The sequence below is a fragment of the Sus scrofa genome, chromosome 4 (assembly GCF_054392235.1).
Source record: "Sus scrofa isolate SSC_HxYL_T2T_F1_AM1 chromosome 4, Sscrofa_HxYL_maternal_Yorkshire_Landrace_v2.0, whole genome shotgun sequence".
Taxonomy (NCBI): Eukaryota; Metazoa; Chordata; class Mammalia; order Artiodactyla; family Suidae; genus Sus; species Sus scrofa.
This window is the reverse complement of record NC_139386.1, coordinates 88,018,218-88,042,714: the sequence shown is the minus strand read 5'-3', so window position 1 is coordinate 88,042,714 and position 24,497 is coordinate 88,018,218. Positions and strand designations below refer to the sequence as shown.

Here is a 24,497-nt window from a genome sequence, read left to right as displayed (position 1 = left end):
TCGTTAACCCACTGAGCAAGGGCAGGGACCGAACCTGCAACCTCATGGTTCCTAGTAGGATTCGTTAACCACTGCGCCACGACGGGAACTCCCCCATCATTTCTTAAGGTACTTCCATGAGAAATTTCTTTACTAGAACAATAAAAGGAAAGAAATAAAAAATAAAATGTAAAGTCTCAGCAAAAGCAAACAACAAAAAAAAACCCAGAAAGCCTCATTAAAGAACTAGAAAATATTAAGAACTAAATGGAAATTTTAGAATGGAAAACTATAGTAACTGAAATTAAAAACTTATTGAGTAGGCTCACAGCAGAATGGAGGGGACAGAGTGATTTGAAAGAACAGTAGAAATTACTCAGTCCAAACAAGGAGGAGAAATAGACCAAATGAGTGAACAGATCTTCAGGTACCTGTAAGACTGTGACAAAAAGAAGATTACAAGAGAAGAGGAGGAGGAGGGCAGGACTGAGAAGTATTTGAAGAAATAATGGCTGAAAACTTGCTAAATTGGGAGAAGACATAAACCTACAGATCCAAGAAGCTGAACGACTTCCAAACAAGATAAACCCAAAGAAATCTATAAGACACATCATCATAAAACTTATCTAAACTTAAAGACAAAGGAAATATTTTGAAAATAGCAAGAGAGAAATGACACCTTACCTGTGGTGGAAAAACAATTCTAATGATAGTGGGTTTCTCACCAGAAAACATGGAGGCTAGGAGGCAGTGGCAAAACATTTTTCAAGTACAGAAAGAGCTCAAAACCCCCAGGTTCTATATCCAGGAAAAATATACTTGAGGAATGAAGGAGAAATCAAGACATTCTTAGATGGAGGAAAGTAAAGAGAATTTGTTTCTATCACCCTTACCTTTAAAAAATGGCTTAAAAAGAAATAGTAGAGTTCCCATTGTGGCTCAGTGGTAATGAATCTGACTAGTATCCATTAGAATGTGGGTTCAATCCCTGGCCTTGCTCAGTGGGTTAAGGATCTGGCTTCCTGTGAGCTGTGGTGTAGGTCGCAGATGCACTTGGATCCTATATTGCTGTGGCTGTGGTGTAGGCCAGCAGCTGCAGCTCCAATTTGATTCCTAGCCTGGGATCCAATGCTTCAAGTATGGCCATAAAAATAAGAAAAAGAAAAAAGAAAGAAAAGAAATACTTAGTTTTAAATTCACCAGAACATATTCAGGACTTATATACTGAAAACTACAAAATGCTGATGGGGGAAGTCAAGGTAGATATAGGGAAGTAGAAAGATATACTGTGTTCATGGATTAGAAGACTCATCATAGGAAAGATGAATTTTTTCCCCACTTGATATACAGGTTTAATGCAATTCCTGTCAAAATCCCCATAAGATGTTATTTTTTTTATTGAAATATAATTGGTTTACAATGTTGTGTTAGTTTCTGCTGTACAGCAAAGTGATTCACATTCTTGGTTATCACAAGATATTGAGTACAGTTCCCTGCGCTGTACAGTAGGTCCTTGTTGTCTATTTTGTATATAGTAGTATGTATCTGTTAATCCTACTAAGGTTTCTCATAGATAAGATTATTCTAAAATTAATATGGGAATACAGAAGAATTAGAAAAGCTTACAAATTTTTGAAAAAGAATAAAGTGGGAAGAATCAGTCTTTGCAAGAATAAAAGCCTCAGGATATTAGTGGAAGCATTAATGCATTTGATCAGTGGAACAGAATAGAAAACCCAGAAATATCTATACAAGTACAGCAAGTGAACTTGTGACTAAGGTACAAAAACAATTCAGCGGAGGAAGGATTGTCTTTTTGATGAATGATTTGGGGGGGGGGGGAGCGGTGGACTCTTCACCTTAAAGCTCACAATAGAATAAAAAGAGAAAAAAATTTTAAGGTATTGGTCTTGGTGAACAGTTCTACATCATGACACCAAAAACACAGACCATAAAAGAAGAAATTCGATAAGCTGGACTTAATCAAAATTTAAAAATTGCTGTGTGCAACACTCTTAAAAGGATGAAAATTTAAGCTCCACAGTAAGGAAAAATGTTTGCAAAGCACATACCTGATAAAGGCTTGATAGCTGTAATGTATAAAGAACTCTCAAAACAAACCCTTAAGAAACCAAACCATTAGAAAATGAGTTTGGGGGTTTTTAGAAAAATCCAAAAGAAAGGAATAGATAGATATATCACTGAAGAGAATATGTGAATGGTAAATACACATATGAAAAGTTGGTCCCAGATTTCTTGTTGTGGCTCAGTGGGTTACAAACCTGACTATTATCTGTGAGGATACAGGTTTGATCCCCAGACTTGTTCAGTGGGTTGAGGATCTGGTGTTGCTGTGAGCTGTGGTATAGGTTGTAGATGTGGCTGGGATCCTACAAGCTCGGATTTCTGTGGCTGTGGTGTAGGCTGGCAGCTGCAGCTCCCATTCGACCCCTAGCCTGAGAAACCCCCATATGCTGCACTTGTGGCCCCTAAAAAGAAAAAAAAGTTGGCCCCATAAGTCAGCTATTCTTTAATAACAACGATAGCAAAAAACAGTACCCTCCCAAAAGGTGGTCCATAAGCCACTGAGGAAATGCAGATTAAGACTACCATCACCGTTGAGGTATCAGTACATATACCTATTTTTATAAATTTTTTATTATAGTTGATTTACAGTGTTCAATTTCTGCTGTATATCAAAATGACCCAGTTATACATATACATACATTCTTTTTCTCATATTATCCTCCATCATGTTCCATCACAAGTGACTGGATGTAGTTCCTTGTGCTCTATCTATAGCAAGACCTAATTGCTTATCCACTCCCAATGCAATAGTTTGCATCCACTGACCCCAAACTACCAGTCTATCCCACTCCCTCCCCTTCCCCCTTATCAACCACAAGTCTGTTCTCCATTCCCATGAGTTTGTTTCTTTTCTTTAGATAGGTTCATTTGTGCCATGTATTAGATTTCAGATATAAGTAGTATCACATGGTATGTGTCTTTTTCTTTCTGACTTACTTTACTTAGTATGAAAATCTCTAGTTCCATCCATGTTGCTGCAAATGGCATTAATTTGTTCTTTTTTGTGGCTGAGTAGTATTCCATTGTGTATATGCGCCACGTCTTCTTAATCCACTCATTTGTCGATGGACATTTAGGTTGTTTCCATGTCTTGGCTATTGTGAGTAGTGCTACAGTGAACATAGGGGTGCATGTGTCTTTTTTGAATGAAAGTTTTGTCTGGATATATGCCCAGGAGTGGGATTGCTAGATCATATGGTAGTTTTATATTTAGTTTTCTGAGGAAATTCCATACCGCTTTCCATAGTGGTTGTACCAATAGTACATACCTATTAAAACAGCTAAAATAAAAAGTTGTGACAATACCAAATGCTGGTATATATTTAGAGAAACTGAGTTTCTCATACATTGAGGAAATGCAAATTCCTCAATGTATGAGGAATGTGGGAATGTCAAATGGTACAGCCATTCTGGAAAATATGTGCAGTTTTCTTTAAAACTAAATATACATTTATCATATGGCCACGCAGTCTCACTTCTGTGCATTTATCTCAGAGAAATAAAAATTTATATCCACATAAAAATACGTACATAAATGCACTTTGTATATTATAGATGAGAGTCCTTTATCAGATAATGTCTTTTGCAAATACCTTCTCCTAGGGTGGAGCTTGTGATTCTGTGTATATCCCATGTGTGAATGTTTATAGCAGCTTTACTTGTCATAACCAAAGACTGGAAACAACCAAAAAGTTCCCCAGTAGGTGAATGGTTAGATGAACTGTGGTACATCCATACTATGGAATACTCTGTTGAGCAATAAAATAGAATGAACTATTGATATACAAAATAATTTAATGGATTTTAAGGCCATTGTGGTGAGTAAAACTGCCAACCCCAAAAGATCATGTACTGTATGATTCCATTTGTATAATCTCCAAATGACAATGAGACAGATGAGTGATTGTCAAGGAATAGCTAGAGGGAGAGGAATGGATATGCCTACAGTAGGGTAGCAGCAAGAATTCTTTGTAATGAACTAGTTCTATATTTTGATTGCAGTGGTGGTTACATAAATCTACACATGTGACCGTAGAATAACATAGAACTATACATACACTCTATACTGATTTCCTGGATTTGTACTGTTAGTTGTATTATATTATTAGTTATATAAGATGTAATCAGTGGGACAAATTGGGTGAAGGGTACATGGGTTAAAAACAAAAGAGAGGGACATCATCATTGCTGTGGGATTTCGGGGAAACAAAGAGTTACTTGACGAAAACAAGGGGAATGAAGGAAGATCTGAAATCATAACTTTTAAGCCTATCTTTACAGGATACAGACTTTTCACAAGTTGATATGGGAAGGGAATATATTTTAGTACTGTGAATGTTTATTGAATAAAATTGATGTTCTTGAAGGATGTGCCATTTTTATCCTGTGTCTTGATGTCCTTCTTGGCCCACAGCTACCTCATGCTATAGTCTAGGGTCTAGTCTGAGAAGCACAAGCACCTTTATCATCCTCACAGCAGCCTCATGAGAAAGATCATTTTATGGATGAGAAAAGCAGGTTTCAAAGAAGGAAAGTCTCACAGGTACTATATGGCAGTGTTACCTTTCTCCCTGAAACCCTCTCATAAGGATCTTGTGGTTCTGTAAAACATAGAAAAACTAGCAGTGTAACAGAATGCTGATCTAAAAGTTAAGCAGGGTGTTTGGTTCTGTTCCCAGCAAAGTTACTGACTTGCAAGGAAATCCTTTTGAAGGGCTCTTAAAGATTTCTTGTCTTTCATTTCTTCATATGCATGTTGACTTTAATTTCATCCTTAACGTTGGGAAAAGGTCCATATATACTTTTAAATATCAGACGCTTGGCGTGCTTCAAGATTAGTTCTAAATAAAAGCAGTTATTAATGAGATAATGCCCTTAAGAACTCTCCTCAAATCTAGTGCACTCTTCTGTGTATCTATACACACTTGACTTTTATTCTATTGTATTCTATTCTATTGTATTCTATTCTATTCTATTCTATTCTATTCTATTCTATTTCTATTCTATTCTATTTTTGTCCTTTGTCTTTTTAGGGCCACACCCTTGGCATATGGAGGGTCCCAGGCTAGGGGGTCTAATCAGAGCTATGGCTGCCAGCCTACACCACAGCTGCAAGCAATGCCAGATTTGAGCTGCATCTGCTGCCTACACCACAGCTCATGGCAATACCGGATCCATAACCCATTGAGCAAGGCCAGGGATAGAACCTGCAACCTCATCATTCCTAGTTGGGTCCGTTTCCACTATGCCACGGTGGAAACGCCCACACCTGACTTTTAAACACAAAATTGTTGTCACCAATTATTGGTTCCTTACCAACTGAAAATAAACTGTTTTAGTGTTTTAGTAACTGAAAATAAACTGTTTTAGTGTTTTAGTGTTTTAGTCTACTTAATTCAACCCCCTGTGACCACTAGTTCCCTAAATGTGTAACTTGTCCGTAGGTGTAATAGTAGCCAAGAGGTCCAATTTTAAGGTTAGCAAATCTAGTTTTAAATCCTGATACCAAATTATGCATATGACATTAATATAAGATACTTTAGCTGTCTGTGCCTCAGTTTCCTTACTTTTATTTAAACAGGGGGTAATAGATGACTATTTCATGGGGTTTTTATAAATCTTCTAAATTGTCTATGATGATTACATTGGAATGTTTTCATGTGGTAATGCCTAAAAAATTGGGGAGTTGATGTTTTACCTTGTAAATTCACTTCAAATAGATAAATATATTCCTTTGTAAGAATTCTAAATATATAGATTTATATCCACTAAGTGAAATTTACTTGAAAATACTAAGTAATTCCACTATTTGCATGGCCCTTTTTTTTTTTTTTGATTGATGCTATAAATAACAAACTGTCTTACACTTTACATTCATTTCGATGGGGGAAGGACAGTACATGCTATGTGGCATTCAGCTCATCTGTTTTGTTAGTTTGGTTGTATAAAAGTATTTGTAGATGATAAAATTTTCATACTCTTGAAGATAATGTTATAGATCCTACACTGCTTCTGGATTTATACTGGTGCCTTGATTTAAAGTAGGATTTTCCCCTGACAGTGTATGTTAATATTTGGAAAATTCCCTATCACTAGGCTAGCACCATCTTGACAGCCCTGTGTTCTGCTTCTACCTTGCTAATTGTTTCCTTGGGATTATTTGGATTGTGTAGAAAGCTTTTTGCAAATCCTCTTATTACTGAAGTCATTGTTGCCAGCAGGAATAAGATTAAAGGTGCTTAAGTCTGTAGAGTTGTTTCTAATTTGTACGTGTCATTTCAGTGGCATTTTAACAGAACTCTGTCTCCTGTCCCTCCCTTCTCCCCTGGTACTATCTCAAGTTAGGTCCAAGAAGCCAGACCATTGGAAGAAGTCTCATTTTATCCTCCTAATTATTATGCTGGCACTCAGGAGATAATTTTTCCCTTCATGCACTGCCAATTAATATGCAAATGGACTGATAAATATTTATGCAATGATTTAAATTATGCAGGGGGTGCTTTCAGTGTATTCTGTAAATGAATTGTTCGTGGACTTCAAAGTGCTGGCTGCTGTGCTAACGAGGAGAGATTTGCATAAGGCCCTAATCACGCGCATACTGATTAAGCTTCATTATGGAAACTGCCAGCTGCAATCTTTGTTTCTATTTTATTACAAAAAGGGGAACTTTTCATGCTTCAGTTGCCTTGACAATGTCAGTCCTAGCTGGTAGGAGAGACTAAAACTCTGAGCAACTGAAGTTTCCTTATTCAGTTGAAGATTGCTATGGTGTAACTGAAGTTGTGTTTTGCTTCTCCCCCTAATCCACTTTCCACCTCCCACCCTTGTTCTCTTAAGAATATAGTGTAGATTTGTTAGAAATAGTAGTACCTTCTTTCCCCCACCCCAAACCGCTACCTGTTTTCTTCCTTGCTTTGGACTGTCTGAACCTCTAGAAGATTTCACAGCAATGCTGGACTGCAGTGACTATGTTCTAGGTGGGTACCAGCACAGTTCTTTCTTATAAGCTTTAATATGGAAATAGCATGTGTGGGGTTGACTATGCATAAATGCTTAATCGCATATGCAACCTATTGGGCGAAGGGGGAGAAGTGGATTGAGCCGGGAAGGAGGAAAGCATTTGCAAAGCACAAGCATGCTTGAATTTGCAGTAGGTCCCTCCCTACCACTAGCTCTTCTGGTTCAGAGGATATTTTCAGTAAATAGTGTAGATTTAGAGTTCATCTTGAATGAAGGACATTTTTCTTTTTGGAAATTTCTGATGAGAGCATTTCATGTAGTTCTAAAAACAGTCTAAATCTGAAACAAGGTATAAAGTGTACCTAAATAATATGTACATCTTAACAAAAAATATTTTGCATACAAAATGTAAATATCTTATATACAAACCAAAAGTGCCTAGTGAAAAATAAGACAGAGCCATAGTGCATAAGATAGAGTCATATTTATTTCCCATAAATACTAATGCAGAGGGTAATCGGAGTGGTTACTGCAATAGGACTGTTTCAGTTTCCAAATTTTAGAAACTATTAACTGTTTTCAAATTTTGGCAAATACTAGCCTTTTTTTATTTTTAAAAACCAACTTTTGTTCTTTAGGAAACAATTTTTAAGTGCTGGAAAACCTGTTTTTAGAGTTTTTTCTATAGATCAAGACTTTGGGGGGAAAAGTTATGTGGTTTGAATGTATAAACTGGTGATTAAAATTTTAAATAAAATTAATTGAACACTTTGGTTTTTAGAGGGACGTGACTCATGTTGCCATAGTTTATGTTGAGTTTTTTCTGTTTGTATGTGAAATTGTTGAAACCTCTTTGGGTTCCTCTGGTCACCTCTGATGATATGGTGATGATAAGGACTATGATATCTTAGTTTTAAAACCTTTGCAAATAATTTTTTTTTCCTGTATGTAATTTTTCCCACTTGAAAAATCGAGGCTACCCCCATCACCATCACAGTTGCTCAGGATAAAATAAAATGATAGTTCTGAAAGTGTTTGCATTTTTAGGCAGAAGGCATGGACTAATCTCATAGTAGTAATATTCATATGATTAAAAACCCTGTTAAAAGGGTGAATGACTAAAATAACAAACTGATGTCAAGAATTCAATCTAAGAGCAACTTGTAGACTGTGTGATAGACTCAGTCAGTTCACTGTGTCCAGAGAGAAAAAACTACAAATATCAAAAAATAACTTAATTATATTTACTCTTTTACATCTACTAAGTTGGGAACTCAAGGAAGGAAAGTACCTTTTTGAATATTTTTAGCATTATATTTTAGAATTAGAAGTTTATTCTAATTCTGTTATTTTCAGTTAACAGTAAATATCATTTAAACATTCTTCCATTCCATTGTACAACACTCATGCAGTAAATCAAAATTTGGTTTTATTTATTTATTTTTGTGTACATGAAATAATTTTGTTAAATGTCTTTGAAGCTTTTGACAGTTTTAATAGAAAGTGCTTAGAAGATTGACATAAAATACTTGTGAAATAAATTTTAATTTAGAGATGTGAAAATCAGGATATGAATTATACAAGGTCATGACTTGTTAAGAATTATATACTACAGCTTTGTTTCTATGGTATGTGGAAAAATTATTACCCTTCTTATGAATGTTAACTGGTTCATCATTTTTTTCCCCCTACTTTCTTTTAAGATACATTCTAAAGCAAGCATTGAGCAGCATGTATGCTCAGTGGTATATTCTGTTACATTTGTTGTGATTTTTGTTGACTTTCCTAAGACTTTGGTTAAGTCATTCAGAAAGCTGATTTTTACTAAGTTGTACACCTGTTCCTTTCAAACCTTAGTTTGCTTTCAGATGATATTCAAATTTTTCTGGATAGCAGGGGGAAGGAAGTTATAGAACTACCCTCATTTATGACCACAAATTTGAACCCTCTGAACATCTGAAAAACAAATCAAAGATATGATAGGACTACATAGGCCCATAAGGCAAGCATTTGTTTCAAAAACTTTTGTAGAAAAAACTATTACACAGCTTCCGGGTTGGAAATGAAATTTATGGGAGAAGGACTCTTGATTCTTTCTCATCAGTTATGCATGTGGTAAAGCAACTATGGACAGCGTGGTTGGAACTACTAATGATTGTTTTGATTTTCCAGTGAAACTTTAAGCAGATGACAAAATGTGCTCTTCAGTCAAAAAATCAAATATAATATAGTTTAAATATTATCCTTTACTCGTAATTATAGTTAAATGGTTCTTAACTCATGTGGGGGAAAAGGTAGAACTTACTTGATAGTAAATTTCTTTGATTATAAATATACTAAGTTTGAGTTCTTAGTAGAAGTAGAATAAGATATATATTAAATGTATATTTAGTTTTTAACCTTTAAGAGAGATAGAGGAAAAGCAGATTTTTCCTTCTCTTTCCTCTTGCACGTCTTCCAAGATATTTAATACTGCGTTATGAAAACTTATTACTATGAAAGCCTTCATTATACAGGTAACACTAGAAGAAATAAACCCACATCAGGTTCATTTAGGATATCAAGGCAGTATAATTTTTAGGTGGTGTGATTATGAATTAACTTTGCAGTTATTAGATGTATCTGTTGTATCTCGTACAGCTTCTTGTACTAGATTGACTGAGGTATGAATTGATATATCCTCACTTTGACACATGTTTATAGTTTGTTCCAGGTGGGGGTGGGTAGTAAATACAGAGTAAATACAGAGGTTTGGTTTTTTTAAAAGACATGTTTTCTGTTTATTCTGATAGGTTGAGTTTCTGTCCAGTCTGTTATCAAGATTACTAGTGAATTCTTTAGGTTATAATTAATAAATATCTTTACTTATAAAAAAAGAAACTTTATTGGGAATAATATATTTTACTTTGTGAAGTGCACCCTCCTCCCCTACTCCCGCCCCAGCTTTGTTTCTTTAATGTACTTAGTGATTCATATTACAAAGTATTTTTACTTTTTTTATATTATACTCTCTATTATGATTTTTTAGGTCAGATTTCTGTTATGTTTCTTGGAAGAATCTTAAAATTTTTAAGAAGATAGTTTATTTATGGATCACTTTAGGGTTAAAGGAATCCTAAATTTCTTTCAGATAAACTTTTATTATAATTTCCAGTGTTTGAGTGTTGACACCATCTCTCCTTGAACTGGAAGACTGTAACATTGGTCAATATTCTTAACTCTTTTCTTTAACTACATCCTCAGTTTTTAAAAAATCTTGTTCGTCTCTGATTTATTGCAGACTCAAGAATGAACAATCCGTCAGAAACCAGTAAACCATCTATGGAGAGTGGAGATAGCAACACAGGTAAGAGATCAATCTCAGATCTACCTTTTTAAATAGATGTAATATAGCTAAAAGAAGAAACTTCCCATTTAAGCATGGCTTAGCATATTTGTCAAATAAAGACCAGTTTGAGTATTGAGTTGTCAAATATAAGTTAGTGTTTGCAGGACCTGGGATTGTGTTTATTATACTTAAGATTATCTAACTCCCGCAGGTTGTTTCATCTTTTTGCTGCCGCATAATCAAAGAAACGCCTATCAGTAGTTGAGACAATAGTCCTTTGGGTCAGTTAGTTTTGAGTAAGAAATACTAGTCACTTACTAGTAATGTGACTTTAGGCAACTTCTCATCTCTTTGAGACTTAACTTGTTCACCTATAAAATGGGGATAATAAATTTTGTAGGTCATTGTGAGTATTAAAGGAAATGTGTTGAGCATGCTGCCAACTACACAGTAGCCATTCATTAAAAAGTTGCTCTTGTTACAGATGTTAATCAAAATAGGAAATGTTATGGAGTTCCCACTGTGGCTCAGCAGGTTAAGAATCTGACAGTATCCATGAGTATGCATGTTCAGTCCCTGGCCTCGCTCAGTGGATTAACGATCTGGTGTTGCCACAAGCTGTGGTGTAGGTTGAAGACATGGCTTGGATCTGTCGTGGCTGCACCTCCATTTCAGGCCCTACCCCAAGAACTTTCATATGCTGCAGGTTCAGCCCTAAAAAAAAAGGAAATCTTATCCACGTTCAATATAAATTATATTGAAGTTATGATATTATGAGTAGATGAAAACACACACTTACTTCTAATACATCCTTTTATTTGTTTTTTTTTAAATTCACGCTTGATTAAGCCCTTTATCAGGAGAAAATTAATATCATATAAATGAGGAAACTGATGCCCCATAGGAAAATGGTAAGTCCATAAAGACTAGATTGTCTCCACAGCCCATATTCTTGACATTTGACCATATGCCTTTATCATCTGCCAGAGGTGGTACAGGGACTTTCCCAGTTTCTGGTAAAGGCATAAATTAAAATAAACAACCATTTAAGAAGGGAATTATGAATGGGCTACCCAGAAATTAATAGTTACACTAAGTTTTTCACTAGCAGAGAGGGTTGCTTCTTTGACTCGTCATTTTAAAATGCTTAACTACAGAAGATAGTAAAAATGAGAGTCACCCTTAGAAACTAGCTTTGTTTTCACCCCTTCTGGCCACAACACTTTTTAATTTGAAGTAGATGAGTTGACCCAGGATAGCAGCTTCCTCCTACATATCTTTCATTCTAAATTGTTCTGTACCTGGAAATACTTGTTAATCTTTTAATCTCCAAAGCATACCTGCCTCTTTATGTGAAACTGAGCAGTGGTACTTCCTTTTGTATTTAACGTGTCTCAAGCTACTCTAACAGGCTGGCCAGGTTGACTTCTGTAGTATTTCCTGAGAAGGGGAAGTGCAGCATTCTCTTCTGTCTGTGGTGTCATCATAGTCTCCTTTCTGTCCCCTCTTTGGGCTCCATCTTGCACTCCTTTGTAGCACCAATCTTTCTGCCAGTTTTTGGCCACCTAGCTTAAGTGTGGGACTTGTTTGCAGAGAGAAATAGGGTAGTTGATCCCATTAAGATGCTAGAGGAGAATAAATAGGGCCCCTGTAAAGAACAGATTCAGGAATTCCCTTCGTGGCTCAGTGGTTAATGAACCCGACTAGGATCCATGAGGATGCAGGTTTAATCCCTGGCCTCCATCAGTGGGTTAAGGATCTAGAGTTGCCATGAGCTGTGGTGTAGTTCGCAGATGCGGCTCGGATCCTGCGCTGCTGTGGCTGTGGTGTAGACTGGCAGCTGTAACTTAGATTCAACCCCTAACCTGGGAACTTCCATATGCTGCAGGTGCAGCCCTAAAAAGCCAAACAAACAAACAAACAAAAGACAAATTCAAAGAAGAGTCTTGTATGTCTTAGGAAAGAGAAACAGACTCAATGATTGGAGAACACTAAAAATGTCCACTAAATCGGATTCCTTGGGAATCCATCACTATCATACACTATTATAGAAGTTTTAGTAGCTGCCATTTATTGAACACTTACATTTAATAAAACTCTAATGACATGCTTTTAAAAATCTTAAGCACTGTGTGCATTATCTGATTTCAATTTGAGTTCTCATGACAACCCTTCTCTTTAGGTATTCTGTCAAGGAATAGGAAATTGAGGCACAAAGCCAGCCAGAAAATAAAAGCAGGATCAGGATTTACACCCTGCATATGGCTTACACCCTGCACATGGTTTCTCCCATGAACTGTAATTAGATAAAACTGAAAATTTAAGCAGTGATTTATATATGTTCAGGTCTGAAACCGTTTATAGAGCTACATAAGATAAAGTTTAGCTGGAACACTTGCTGAAACAGTCTCATGAATTTCTTGCCCTGTTTTAATATGGAATGCATGGCAGACTCATTCCAGCCATAGAGCTGAGCAGTATGAATTTAGATATTTTACTTTTCAGTGTCTCTAAAACTCTGATTTTGTGGCTAAGAACTAGTGCTTTCTTAGACGTCTTTATTTCTGTCACCAGCAATAGCAGTTGATTTTCTCTTTTCCTTACAAATAGGGAAAATGTTTATTCCTTTTTCACAAGAATTACTATTAATGCAATAATAATAGAAATTGGATCAAACATGAGATGATCAGCTCTCCTAACTCTGGAGTGTGGCAACTTACTTTCTGTATGTTGACTAAAGCATTTGTTACCTTTATAAAACTACAAATTACTTCCATGTTATGGACTTTTACGTTCACTTGAAGATAACTGACACCTTGAATGTCAGTTTCTCAAATGTTAAGGGTCTGTCACTATATTCTTAGCATCTCCCGCTGTCAGTTTAACTTAGGAATATAAAAATACATTTGAGTTCCAGTTTGCATACTAAATTATCATGTTTAATGTGTTAGATGTAAAATTACATTTATTCAGATAATTATATGCTTATAAATTGATTTTTATTTTAAAAATATAAACCTGCAAATTGTTTAACTATAAAAATATATAGGTTCTTAGTTTTTGTTAGTTTATGAATAACCAATAAAAATTGCAATGGAAAGAACTTTTAACATTATAATAAAACTGAAGTTTCACATTTTCTGGATTCATAATACTTTTGTGTAGATTTCAACAATTTTAAACATTTCAGGGAAAAAATAATTTTTGATTTATGACAGTTTAAGGAAATGGTAATATGAAAGTATTTAATATTGTGTTGATACATTAGTTCTTTGCCTTTCTCTGGCCAGAGTGATTCATTTAGGTTGAGCAGCTAAATCTGACAATACACTTTTGTTAAATAGCCCTTACATGTTAATTGAAGATCTCTTATTTAGGTTTATAAATTTATTTATTCAGTCTGTGCCTGTCCTGTATTTAAGATATTGTACTTGGTGTTATTAAAAGATGTTAGTGCAAGTGAATGAGATACTGTCAGTCCTTTGAGGAGTTAGCAATCCATTAAGAGATGAGACAGATAACCTCGGTGACAGATTCAGGATAAATTATAATAATTCAAGAGGAGGTATAGAAAAGTGCCAAAGTGGTATTTCTTTAAGAAATGTGAGTACGTTCATAGGCCACTTAGAAGGAACCACTAGAGAAAAAGAAATTAAAGAAAAACAACTGATGGAACTGAGGTAGGGGAAGGAGAATCAAAAGTACAGAATGGAGAGTTAACTTTGAAAATGGAAAAGCTATTATCATTTTCATATTGAGGAGTAGGTAAGATTAAATAATGACAGGAAATTGAGGTGTCAAGGAGAAGGAAAATGAGGAATAATTGACATTAGATTGCTCCATTTTTCTCATTTCTCATTGAAGTAGTTGAAGTGGTCATCTGAAAGGAAGGCAAGGACAATAGTAATAATGGCAGCAGTTATCATTTATTGAATACTTACTGTATGTGTCTGGCTAGCCACTTTATTATATATACTTTATATCATAATTGTTAAAATACTCTTATAAGGCAAGTAGCATGTATTATGCCTATTTTACAGATAAGAGAAATAAATTAAGAACTCGTTTAGTAATTTGTGATTGCAAAGACTGAATGTTTCATTACCTTTCATTATCTTACACTGCCTCAAAGATTTTGAAGGAAATGGATTTGGGGATTTGAGTAGAGTGAATGAGATTTGTGTATTTACCTTTAAGGAATTGATAAAAATAAATTAAAAAGATTAACAAGCTTCTTGAAGGTCAGACTCAAAGAATACAGATGTGTAGCTTATCTAGCCAACAAGGTTATGTGATCTTTCCATAGCCTAGCTCAAGAAGTCCAAGATCAGAAGTGAAGAAAATGGCCAAATTAATTCCCTCCCAACAGAATACCCATCTGGATAAGAGGGAGTAGTAATGTTATTTCTTGTAACATGGCTTTTTGTACAAGGATGCTGGCAAGGATACTTCCCCTAGGGGAAACAATAACTCTCCTGTTTTCTTCTTCCTCTCTCTTAGTAACCTCTGTTTTCTGATTCCGAGTTTGCCTGTTCTAGATACTTTTATAAGTAGAATCATACAATATTTATTCTTTTATGTCTGACTTATTTCACTTAGTGTATTTTCAACTTCATCTATGTTGGGTCTCTAGGTGAATAATACTTTATATGTAATATCACATTTTGTTTATCCATTCATCTGTTGATGGACCCTAGGGTTTTTTCCGCTTTTAGCCATAGTGAATTAATGCTGCAGTGAACACTGGTGTGTAGTTCTTTGGAGTATATAACTAATGGCTAAATTGCTGGGTACAACAGCACAAATTTATTATCTTATAGCTCCGGAGGTCAGAAGTTTTAATGTTAAGGTTTGAAAGGGCTGTGTTCCTTTTGAAGGCCCTGTGGAGAATTCATTTCCTTTAAGTTATAAGCTACCAACATTCCTTGGTTTATGGCTTCTTCTTCCATCTTCAAAACCAGAAATATAGGTCTTTCTCTCTGTTTTATTGATCCCTGCTTCTATCATCACATTTTCTCTGACTCTTCTCCCTCCTTCTTTCTGTTTTAAAGACCATTGTGATTACACTGGGTCTACCCACATAATTGAGGATAATCCCCATGCCACCCCCCCATCTCACTTTCCCCTCCTGTTTCAAGACCATTGACTTGATCTGATCATATGTAAGGTAACTTATCAGCTTCTGAGATTAGGATGTAGACATCTTTGGGCAACCTATCACAGTACTTTATCCTAAAATAAATCTGATCAGTCGCATTATAGATTACAGTTGGAAAAGTAAAGTTGAATCAAGTATTATAAGTATCAATAGGAAAAAAACCAAAGCATTTTCTCTAATGTAAAAAAAAAAAATTTGACAAATTTTAAAGCTTGCTTTCTTTTTAATCAAAGAGTAGGCTTATTTAATCAGTATTTCTGACAAATACTCATCTGCTCTGTGCCTGGACTCATCCATTGACAGGGAACAGTTAGTTTTTGATCATCCTGTTCTATTGTTCAACTCTGTTATCTATATTCTTCCAAATTCTGCTCTTAGGAGTAACACAGATTAAAATGATTTTCCTCATCTTTTAAAAATGAAAGCTCTTCTGGAAGTCATTGCCCTATTGTAAGTCTTCATGTATTTGACATTTATTATAAAATGGTTTATATTAAAAAATGTATATATAATGTATGACTGAGTCACTTTGCTATATAGCAGAAATTGGCACAACATTGTATATCAACTATACTTAATAAAAAATTTTTTAAAGTGATTTATTATAAAGTAATTTATTTTAAAATATTATAATTTATTATAAAGTAATAATGTAACGTAATAGTGGCTGTCATTCATGAATTAAGCACTTGTATAGGTCATCTCATTTAATCCTTATAACAACCATATGAGGTGTTATTTTTCTCTTTTTATAGATCTGGGAACTGAGGCTTAGATATTTATCACTTGACAAAAGTCACACATATCTATAAAAGTGAGCAGAGACATCCTCTTATGTTTTGAGCTATGTTGTTCCTTTTGTTTTGTCTCCAGTATGCAAGATACTATACTATACTCAGTAGGATCACTAAAGTTGAATAAAATAGTAACTTATTCTCAAAAAATTTGTTATAGAGAAAATGTATGAAAATATAATGGCATAATCATAGGAGGTATTATGTAAGTCCATGAGAATTCAGTGAGGGAGAAATTGTTTCTGATTGGGAGGATGAGGGAAGGCTTTAAAGAAGGTGGAACTTAAATTGGGCCTTGAAGCTGGGTAGGATTTAAATGTGATGGTAGTAGGCAGTGCCTGTTCAGGATGAAGAAATAGTACAAGCTAAGATGGGAAGAAGAAATCTGCTCTGAAGGTTTTAATTCCTTTAGATTTTTTCTATCCTGTCATGTAATTTCTAAATCCTTTATCATTTAGTCCTCAGAATTAGTCAGTATTACAGTTCTTCAGACATTAGTTCAGCCATTGCCATAGCTATGGGCTTATTATAATTCTCATAATTTTAATTAAGGTAAAAATTACATCAGATTAAAATTTTAATATAAAATGGTATGTTTTCTAATAATATTTATCTATTTTAAAATATTAAAACTTGTTTTATTTTAAAGCAACTGACTCATCTTGTAACCAAACAAGAACTCAGTTTTAGGTGGTCTTGGGTTTAACCTGTTGATTCATTGAGTTTGTGGTCATATAACTGTAAGTCTTTTTTTACTTGAATTATGGTATAGCTAAGGCTCCCTTTGTGTCCTTGTTCACTTGAATTTTCATTCAGGTGATTTTTTTTTTCCCGGGATAATATCAAATTCTTTTTGGCAACTGAAAAAGCCAAATAAGCTTATTAAAACATCGTAATATGCATTTATGAAATGGCATTCCAAAATTATTATCAGAAGTTCTTAGCAACCAGTGATGTATTCGTTCTGTGGGACTTATTAGTGCCATGATGTTGGGAAGTTATATTCCTAAGAGAGCATAATCGGACATTATATTCTCTAAGATAAAAACACAAGATCCTTAAAGACCAGGGCACCAGTGAATATACCTGCTGTTCTTCATAATAATTGAAAAATGTCGATGTCTTGAACTAGTGGTACTTTTGGAAAACACTTCCAGATAAGATACCAGCATTTTCAGGAAAAGCCTGAGAAATTCACCAAGGAACAGGCCTCCCATGAAATTGTCATCAGAAGAGAGTGGCACAGTTACAGATTTCAGATTCCATAGAGTTGTTTTCCTTTGGAACTTAGTTTATCTAAGGTCACTAGTAATATTTTTATTGCTATTGTTGTTATTTTAAATTTATTACGTATTTTACTGTATGGGCTGCATTCTGCACTGGCCAAAGTGCTCTTATAAGCCTCAGGGTAGAAATACCAATACTGATTTTTCTTGGCCTTCCTTCATAGTTATGTTTTAAATAGTGGGTAGTTCTGCGGGTCATTGAAATTGGCTAGAACACTTCATGAGAGCCTCAAGAGCACAGTGGAGGATACATTACTCTGTTCTTGGTGGTCTAAAGCAGAAAAGTAAACATCTGTAGGAAAGATGGATCTCCTCTAGTGTTTGGTTTGATAGATGTCAGAGTACATGCTTCTGGGGGATTCTGACCACTACATATTGAGAAACTTGTTCTGGCCCTGCCCTGTGGTGCATGTGGAGAAATTTGTTGTTGTCGTCGTTTCGGTGTATGAGGCCGAGAGTCATAATTATTAAACCCATGAGAATATTAAGTGACATTTGAATTAAGATTACTTTTGTTAAATGAGTGTATGAGCAGTTGATCTCTTCACCAAGTGATAATCAATAATAAAAATTAGGATTTTAAATCCATTTCATTTTTATTCATTAAATGAACATTAATAAGAGGGTTTGTTTCTAAAATGCTGTTTCAGGCATAGATTATGAGATTGTTTATCATTTTCTCTCTTCTTCTTTAAAAAGCAGTTTAGTTTCCCTATCTTGTCACTTTGTTGTTTGTGTTTTCTAACAAGTATAATATATTTTTCTAGCCACCTCATATTTTACATCTTGCTTGAAGCAAAAAAAAAAAAAAAAAACTGGACTCCATTACTCTTTCAATTAGATCTATTATATTGCATTCTGTCTTAGAGCGCAGCAGTGGAAGCCAGGGGTCAGATTTAATGAGGATTTGCAGGAGAAGAGAAGATTGAGAGGGAATTTAAAAAAAAAAAAAAAAAAAAGGCAAGCCAGAAAGTGGCACTGGCAGGTGAAGATGTGAGCAATTAAAAGATAAGGGAGAGGTTCCTAAGTAAAGAAATCTGTCTGCTTATATGGTTGTGGAAGTACTTAGGGAGATACTGCTGGGAAGAGAGTGGAATAAGTTGAGAAGAGAACCAAGGGCAAACTCTTTTACAACATAGAAAGGGTGGACAGAGAAAGAGGAGCCCATGAAGTAGCCCTGCACTGTCCGATAGGCTGCATGTGGCTGTTTAAATTAAAATTAAATGAAATTAAAAATTCAGTCATTTAGCCACACTTCTAGTGCTCAGTAGTCAGGTGTATTTAGTGGCTACTGTATCAGCACCTATATAAAACATTTCCATCATCACAGAAATTTCCTTTGGACAGTGCTTATTACATAGACCAAAAAAAGAGCAACTGTGGAGATCACCAGCAAGACAAAAGCAGAGATAAGAATGTTGCAATAGAAGGACTCACCTCCTCCCTCAAAAACACCAGAATCACAACTAACTGCTGAACAACCATCAACAGAAAATATTCTACAGCCAAAGACAAAGAAGAAGCTACAGTGAGATTTTATGAGGGCACTTTTGTGATATAATCAAATCCCATACCATATGGGTGTGCGACCCACAAACTGAAAAGTAATTATATCACAGAGGTTCTCTCATAGGAGAGTTCTGAAGTCAGAATGTCCATCATTAGAAAGTCCACAAACAGTAAAATACTGGAGAGAGTGCAGAGCAAAAGGAACCCTCCTACACTGTTGATAGGAAGGTAAACTGGTACAACCACTGTGGAGTACAGTATGGAGGTTCCTTTAAAAACTAAAACTAGAACTACCATGTGATCCAGCAGTCCCATTCCTGGGCATATTTCTGAGAAAACCATAATTCGGAAGGATGCATGCACTCCAATGTTCATTGTAGTACTGTTTACAAAAGGTAAGGCATGGGAGCAAACTAAATGTCCATTGGGTAGTAAAGAAGATGTGATATATATAAACAGTGGAATATTAATTATAAGAAAGAATGAAATAATGTCATTTGCAGCAACATGTGTGGACCTAGAGATCACCATATTAAGTGAAGTAAGTCAGAGTTACAAATATCATTTGATATCACTTACATGTAGAATCTAAAAAGTGATGCAAATGAATTTATTTACAAGACAGACTCACAAACTTTGAAAACAAACTTATGATTACAAAAGTGGAAAGGTGGGAGGAGGGATAAATTAGGAGTTTAGGGTAAACGTATACATACAATTATATAAAATTGATAATCAGCAAGGACCTACTGTATAGCACAGGGAACTCTACTCAGTGTTCTGTAATAGCATATATGGGAAAAGGATCTGAAAAAGAATGGCTGTGTGTATATGTATAACTGAGTCACTTTGCTGTATACCTGAAACTAACACAATATTGTAAATCAACTGTACTCTAACATAAAAGAAAAAGTAAAATAAAATAAAAAACAGAGGTGAACCAGACAGCAGAGTTCATAGAGTGGGTATTCAATGTAATCAAGTCCCACAAGTGAGGTAGAGACGTAGGAAGCTTAAAATGTGACCTTTGAATTTGATGGCTTTTTTAAGGTTTTAGGTAAGTGGTAGGGAAAGAAATTGATGTGGAGAGAGAATTGAATAGTTAAGGTAGGGGAAAGATAAATGTAGGCAACTCTTTTAATGGAATCTCTATGAGAAGCTGTGTATCACAGTAATTATACACTCAGGCCCTGGAACCAAACCATCTAGATTCAAATCTTTGTTCTTTCACTTACTAGTTATGCTACCTTGGGCACATTATCTCCTTCTGTGCCACAGTTTTCTTAGCTATAAATGGAGATAAATAATAATAATCTATTGCATAGAGTTGATCTTGACAGCAAGTAGATGTGTGACTTGGTGTTCAATAATTAGTATTTATTATGAGTGTAAGTATTATGCTGATGATGCTTTTTATTAAACAAAAGCAAGGAAAGAATGGAAGAGGAAGTCAAGTCTGTATATATGCCAAGGAGAGAACCAGTAGGAGGGGAGAGGTGAAAAAAGGATGGATGATTCAGGAAACAAAGTTTCTAAGGGGAAGGGAGGTGGTAGGTTTCCGAGCACTGGTAAATGAAGTAGCTTAGCCTAGAAGAACCCTCTCTCACCCCTGCCTCTTTTTTAAAGTAGAGAAATGGGAAAGGGAAGGAGTTAAAGATAAATTATAGATAATAAGGTTTTAGGTAGAAGGGAAGGTAAGAAAGTGCCCTAGATAGGGTTAGGAATAGAGGCAATTAGGGTTGTCCTTGTGATACTGAGAAAATGAAAACTAGGCAATAGAATACAATAAAGAAGTCTGAGAGTAGATAGTTCATCCAGATAAATAAACAATAAAAGAAGGATTGGTAGCAAAGGGTCATAATTCAAGCTAGGAACCCTGACATCAGATAAAATCAGAGGATAATGAGTTTTACTGAAGCTGTTCAGGGGCTTTTTGTGTTACCAAAGAAGGCAAGGAAATACCACCATTTACCTGGCTCCCATCTTAAAGGTAAAGACGGATAAGGAGCTTGTGACTCGATTATGAGGCAAGAGCAAGATGGAGGAGAGCATGATTGCTAAATTTTTGTCAACAAAAATGTTACTATGATATTAGAATTTAGAATAAGAACTTTCTGGTTTTCTTGGTCTTCAAAATATTTCCGTTGAGTGACATGTGTATTAAGTCATTTGAAAAAGACTTGGTCTCAGTAGGTGGTAGGTTACAAGTCATTCATTTTCTACAATTAAGAATAAAGCTAATAGGTCCAGGAGATGACAGAGGAATAGGACATGGAGCTCACCTTCTCCCACAAACACATCAAAAAAAGAAAAAGAAAAAACAAAACATCTACATGTAGTACAATTCGTACAGAACAGGCTACTGAATGCTGGGAGAAGATCTCAGGCTTCTGCAAAGGGCAAGAAAACCTCCACTGGGCAGAACAAGAGGGAAGAGAGAGAGAAGAGGGGAAAATGAATCATGACAGATCATAACTCCTTAGAGAGAGCTGTGAAAGAGAAAAGGAATCAACACATTGGAAGGCCACCTAACTGATGGGAGATTAGCTGGGATGGAGAGGGAGCCTCAAAGCCTCAGAGAAGAGTACAGAAACCAGTCTGAGGAGGGTAAAGCAGAGAGAAAGAGACACAGACAGTCACTACCACAGCCTAGCACACCACAGCTTGCAACACTTGGGTGGGGTCTGGGTACTTGGACTCAGGCACCAAAAGTCACTTCTGGGGAGAGGACTAGGGTTGGCTATGTGGGAACAGCTAGTATGAGGGGGCTAAGGAGAAATGCACCACAGTTGAGATAGTGCAGGAGGAAGCCTGGACCCATCAGAGAAGCAAGGCACCACTGTTGGGGAGGACTGCCGTAGGAATTTCTGTCTCTGTGCACCTGTGGGCTCTCTTTCATGGGTGTCATCTCAGATTCCAGAGGTGGACATGGCCCATCACCACTTATGGTCTAGTGACCAAGCACCACCTGCCCCAGTCATCCCAGGGGTTGCCAGCATGGAGGGCCCTGCAACCAAGCACCACTTGTTGCAAACACCTCTCTGGGAACATACATGCTCCACCACTGCCACTGCCAAGTGCCCTGGGCACAGCCCCCATATCTCTGGGGGTCACTGCTACTGCAAAGGACCCTGCAACCAGGCGCAGCCTGCAGCCAAAGGCCCAGTGACCAGCTGCCACCCATTGCCTCTACCTTCCTGGAAACATGGATAGGCCATGCACCTGCACACCCCCTATCAAGGGGGTAACTACCTGCACACACTGAGGATAGAGATAGAAAACATCCAAACCAAAAATAGCCCTCACACCCCAAAAATAGCAAACCCTGCACAAGCTGCCCAGAGACACTCCCACATATAAATAACCCTCCAAGACTACAGTGGATAAATGTTTTCCCTAAACTCACAGAGTAAGAAAAATAAAAGCAAAATGAAGGAGCAAACAATGAAACAGGACTCTGCAGTCTAACAAACAACTGAATTTAAAAAGAAGGTAATGAAAATACTGAAGGAATTAAGAACAACTATTGACAGTAAAGCATGTTACTTTAAAAAGGGACTGGAAACTATGAGGAGGAGCCAAGTTTGCCAAGACAAAAGTTGAGTTAAAGGTGTTAAATAGCAGAATGAATAATGCAGAGGAATGAGTAAGTGACTTGGACAATAGACTAATGGAAATCACCCAATCAGGACATCAGAAAGAAAACCAAATTTTAAAAAATGAAAGCAATATAAGACATCTCTGGGAACACACATGCTCCACCATTGCCACTTAAAAAAAAAAAAAAAAAAAAAAAAAGAGAGAGTCCAGATTTTCTTACTCTCCTTCCCCACGTCTTATTATAATGGTCCTTTTTTACATCTTGTCAATCTATGCATAATAGGTATCCCAGACAGAGAAGAAAGAAAAGGGAATGAATATAAAGTATGCCAATCTATGCATAATAGGTATCCCAGACAGAGAAGAAAGAAAAGGGAATGATAATGTATTTGAAGAAATTATGGCTGAAAGTATCCCAAATCTAAAGAAGGAAACATATCCAGATCAAGAAGCACAGAGGGTTCTCAACAAGATGAACCCAGACAGACCTACAGCAAGACATAGAATAAAAATGGCAAAAGTTAAAGATAAGGAGAGGATTCTGAAAGCACCAAGAGGGGGAAAAAAAGACTAAATTACAAGGGAACTCCCATAAGGCTAACAGCTGATTTCTCCCTGGGAACACTGCAGGCCGGAAGAGAGTGGCAAGATAAATTCACAGTTCTAAAGGGAAAAAATTGTAACCTATAATATTTTACCCAGCAAGATTATTATTTAAAATAGAAAGGAAAATAAAGGAACTTCTCAGACAAGCAAACTAAAAGAATACAGCAATACTAAACCTATCCTAAAAGAAACATTAAAGGTCTCCTCTAAGGAGTGCCCATGATGGCACAGGGGAAACAAATCCCGACTAGGAGCCATGAGGTTGTGGGTTCGATCCCTGGCCTTGCTCAATGGGTTAAGGATCCAGCATTGCCATGAGCTGTGGTGTAGGTCGCAGATGAAGCTCAGATCCCGTGTTGCTGTGGCTCTGGCGTAGGCCGGCAGCTATAGCTCTAATTTGACCCCTAGCCTGGGAACCTCCATATGCCATGGGTGTGGTCCTAAAATGACAAAAAAGACCAAAAAAAAAAAAAATTTTTTTTTTAAAAAGGTCTCCTCTAAATAGGAAAAAAGTAGGAATAGATAGGATTGAGGAAGTCACAATTAGAAAGTAATCACTTAAGCCAGTGTATGTATCAAAGAGGGAAAAAAAAAGCTATTTCTGAAAGTGATGATAAACACAGCAAATGGCAAAAGGATAAACTTGAAGATCTAAAAAAGGACCATTATAATAAAAAATGGGGAAAGAGAGTAAGAAAATCTGGACTCTTTTTTTTTTTTTTTTTTTTAAGAATATGCTTGAGTCTATATGACTCAGTCTAAAGCAAGCAGATACAGGAAAGGATTAACATACTTGTCAAACATGGCAACCACAATTCAAAAAGAAAAAATATGTTCACAAAAACAAAAAAGAGGACACAAGCATAAAATAAAACGAAATAATCAAACTTTGGAAAGAAACAAGAAAGGAATGAAGGAGAAACAGAATCAACTAGAAGATCAGGTTTAAAATGGCAGTAAACACATACTTATGCCTTAAATGCCAGTGGACTGAATGCTTCAATCAAAAGACATAGAGTGGCAGATCAGATTGAAAAAATAAGAGCCTACAACATGCTGCCTGCAAGAGACCCACACTGGGACAAAGGACACATATAAATTGAAAGTGAGGAAATGGAAAAAGATATTTTATGGGAATTGAAATGATAAGAAAGTGGGGATTACAATACTCATAACTGACAAAATAGATT

General features: G+C 36.0%; 2 protein-coding genes across 10 annotated transcripts in view; both read left to right on the top strand.

Moving 5' to 3' along the window:
• RCSD1 (RCSD domain containing 1) overlaps window positions 1–24,497 on the top strand; it is a 501,912-nt gene that overhangs the window by 139,519 nt on the left and 337,896 nt on the right. The gene's annotated exons all lie outside the window — the stretch shown is intronic.
• POU2F1 (POU class 2 homeobox 1) overlaps window positions 1–24,497 on the top strand; it is a 180,200-nt gene that overhangs the window by 89,595 nt on the left and 66,108 nt on the right. For 4 of the 6 annotated variants that reach the window (XM_005663132.4, XM_005663134.4, XM_005663135.4 and 1 more), the window contains one exon: window positions 10,307–10,372. In XM_005663132.4, coding sequence (XP_005663189.1) covers window positions 10,307–10,372 — 66 coding nt within the window. 6 annotated transcript variants of the gene reach the window in all.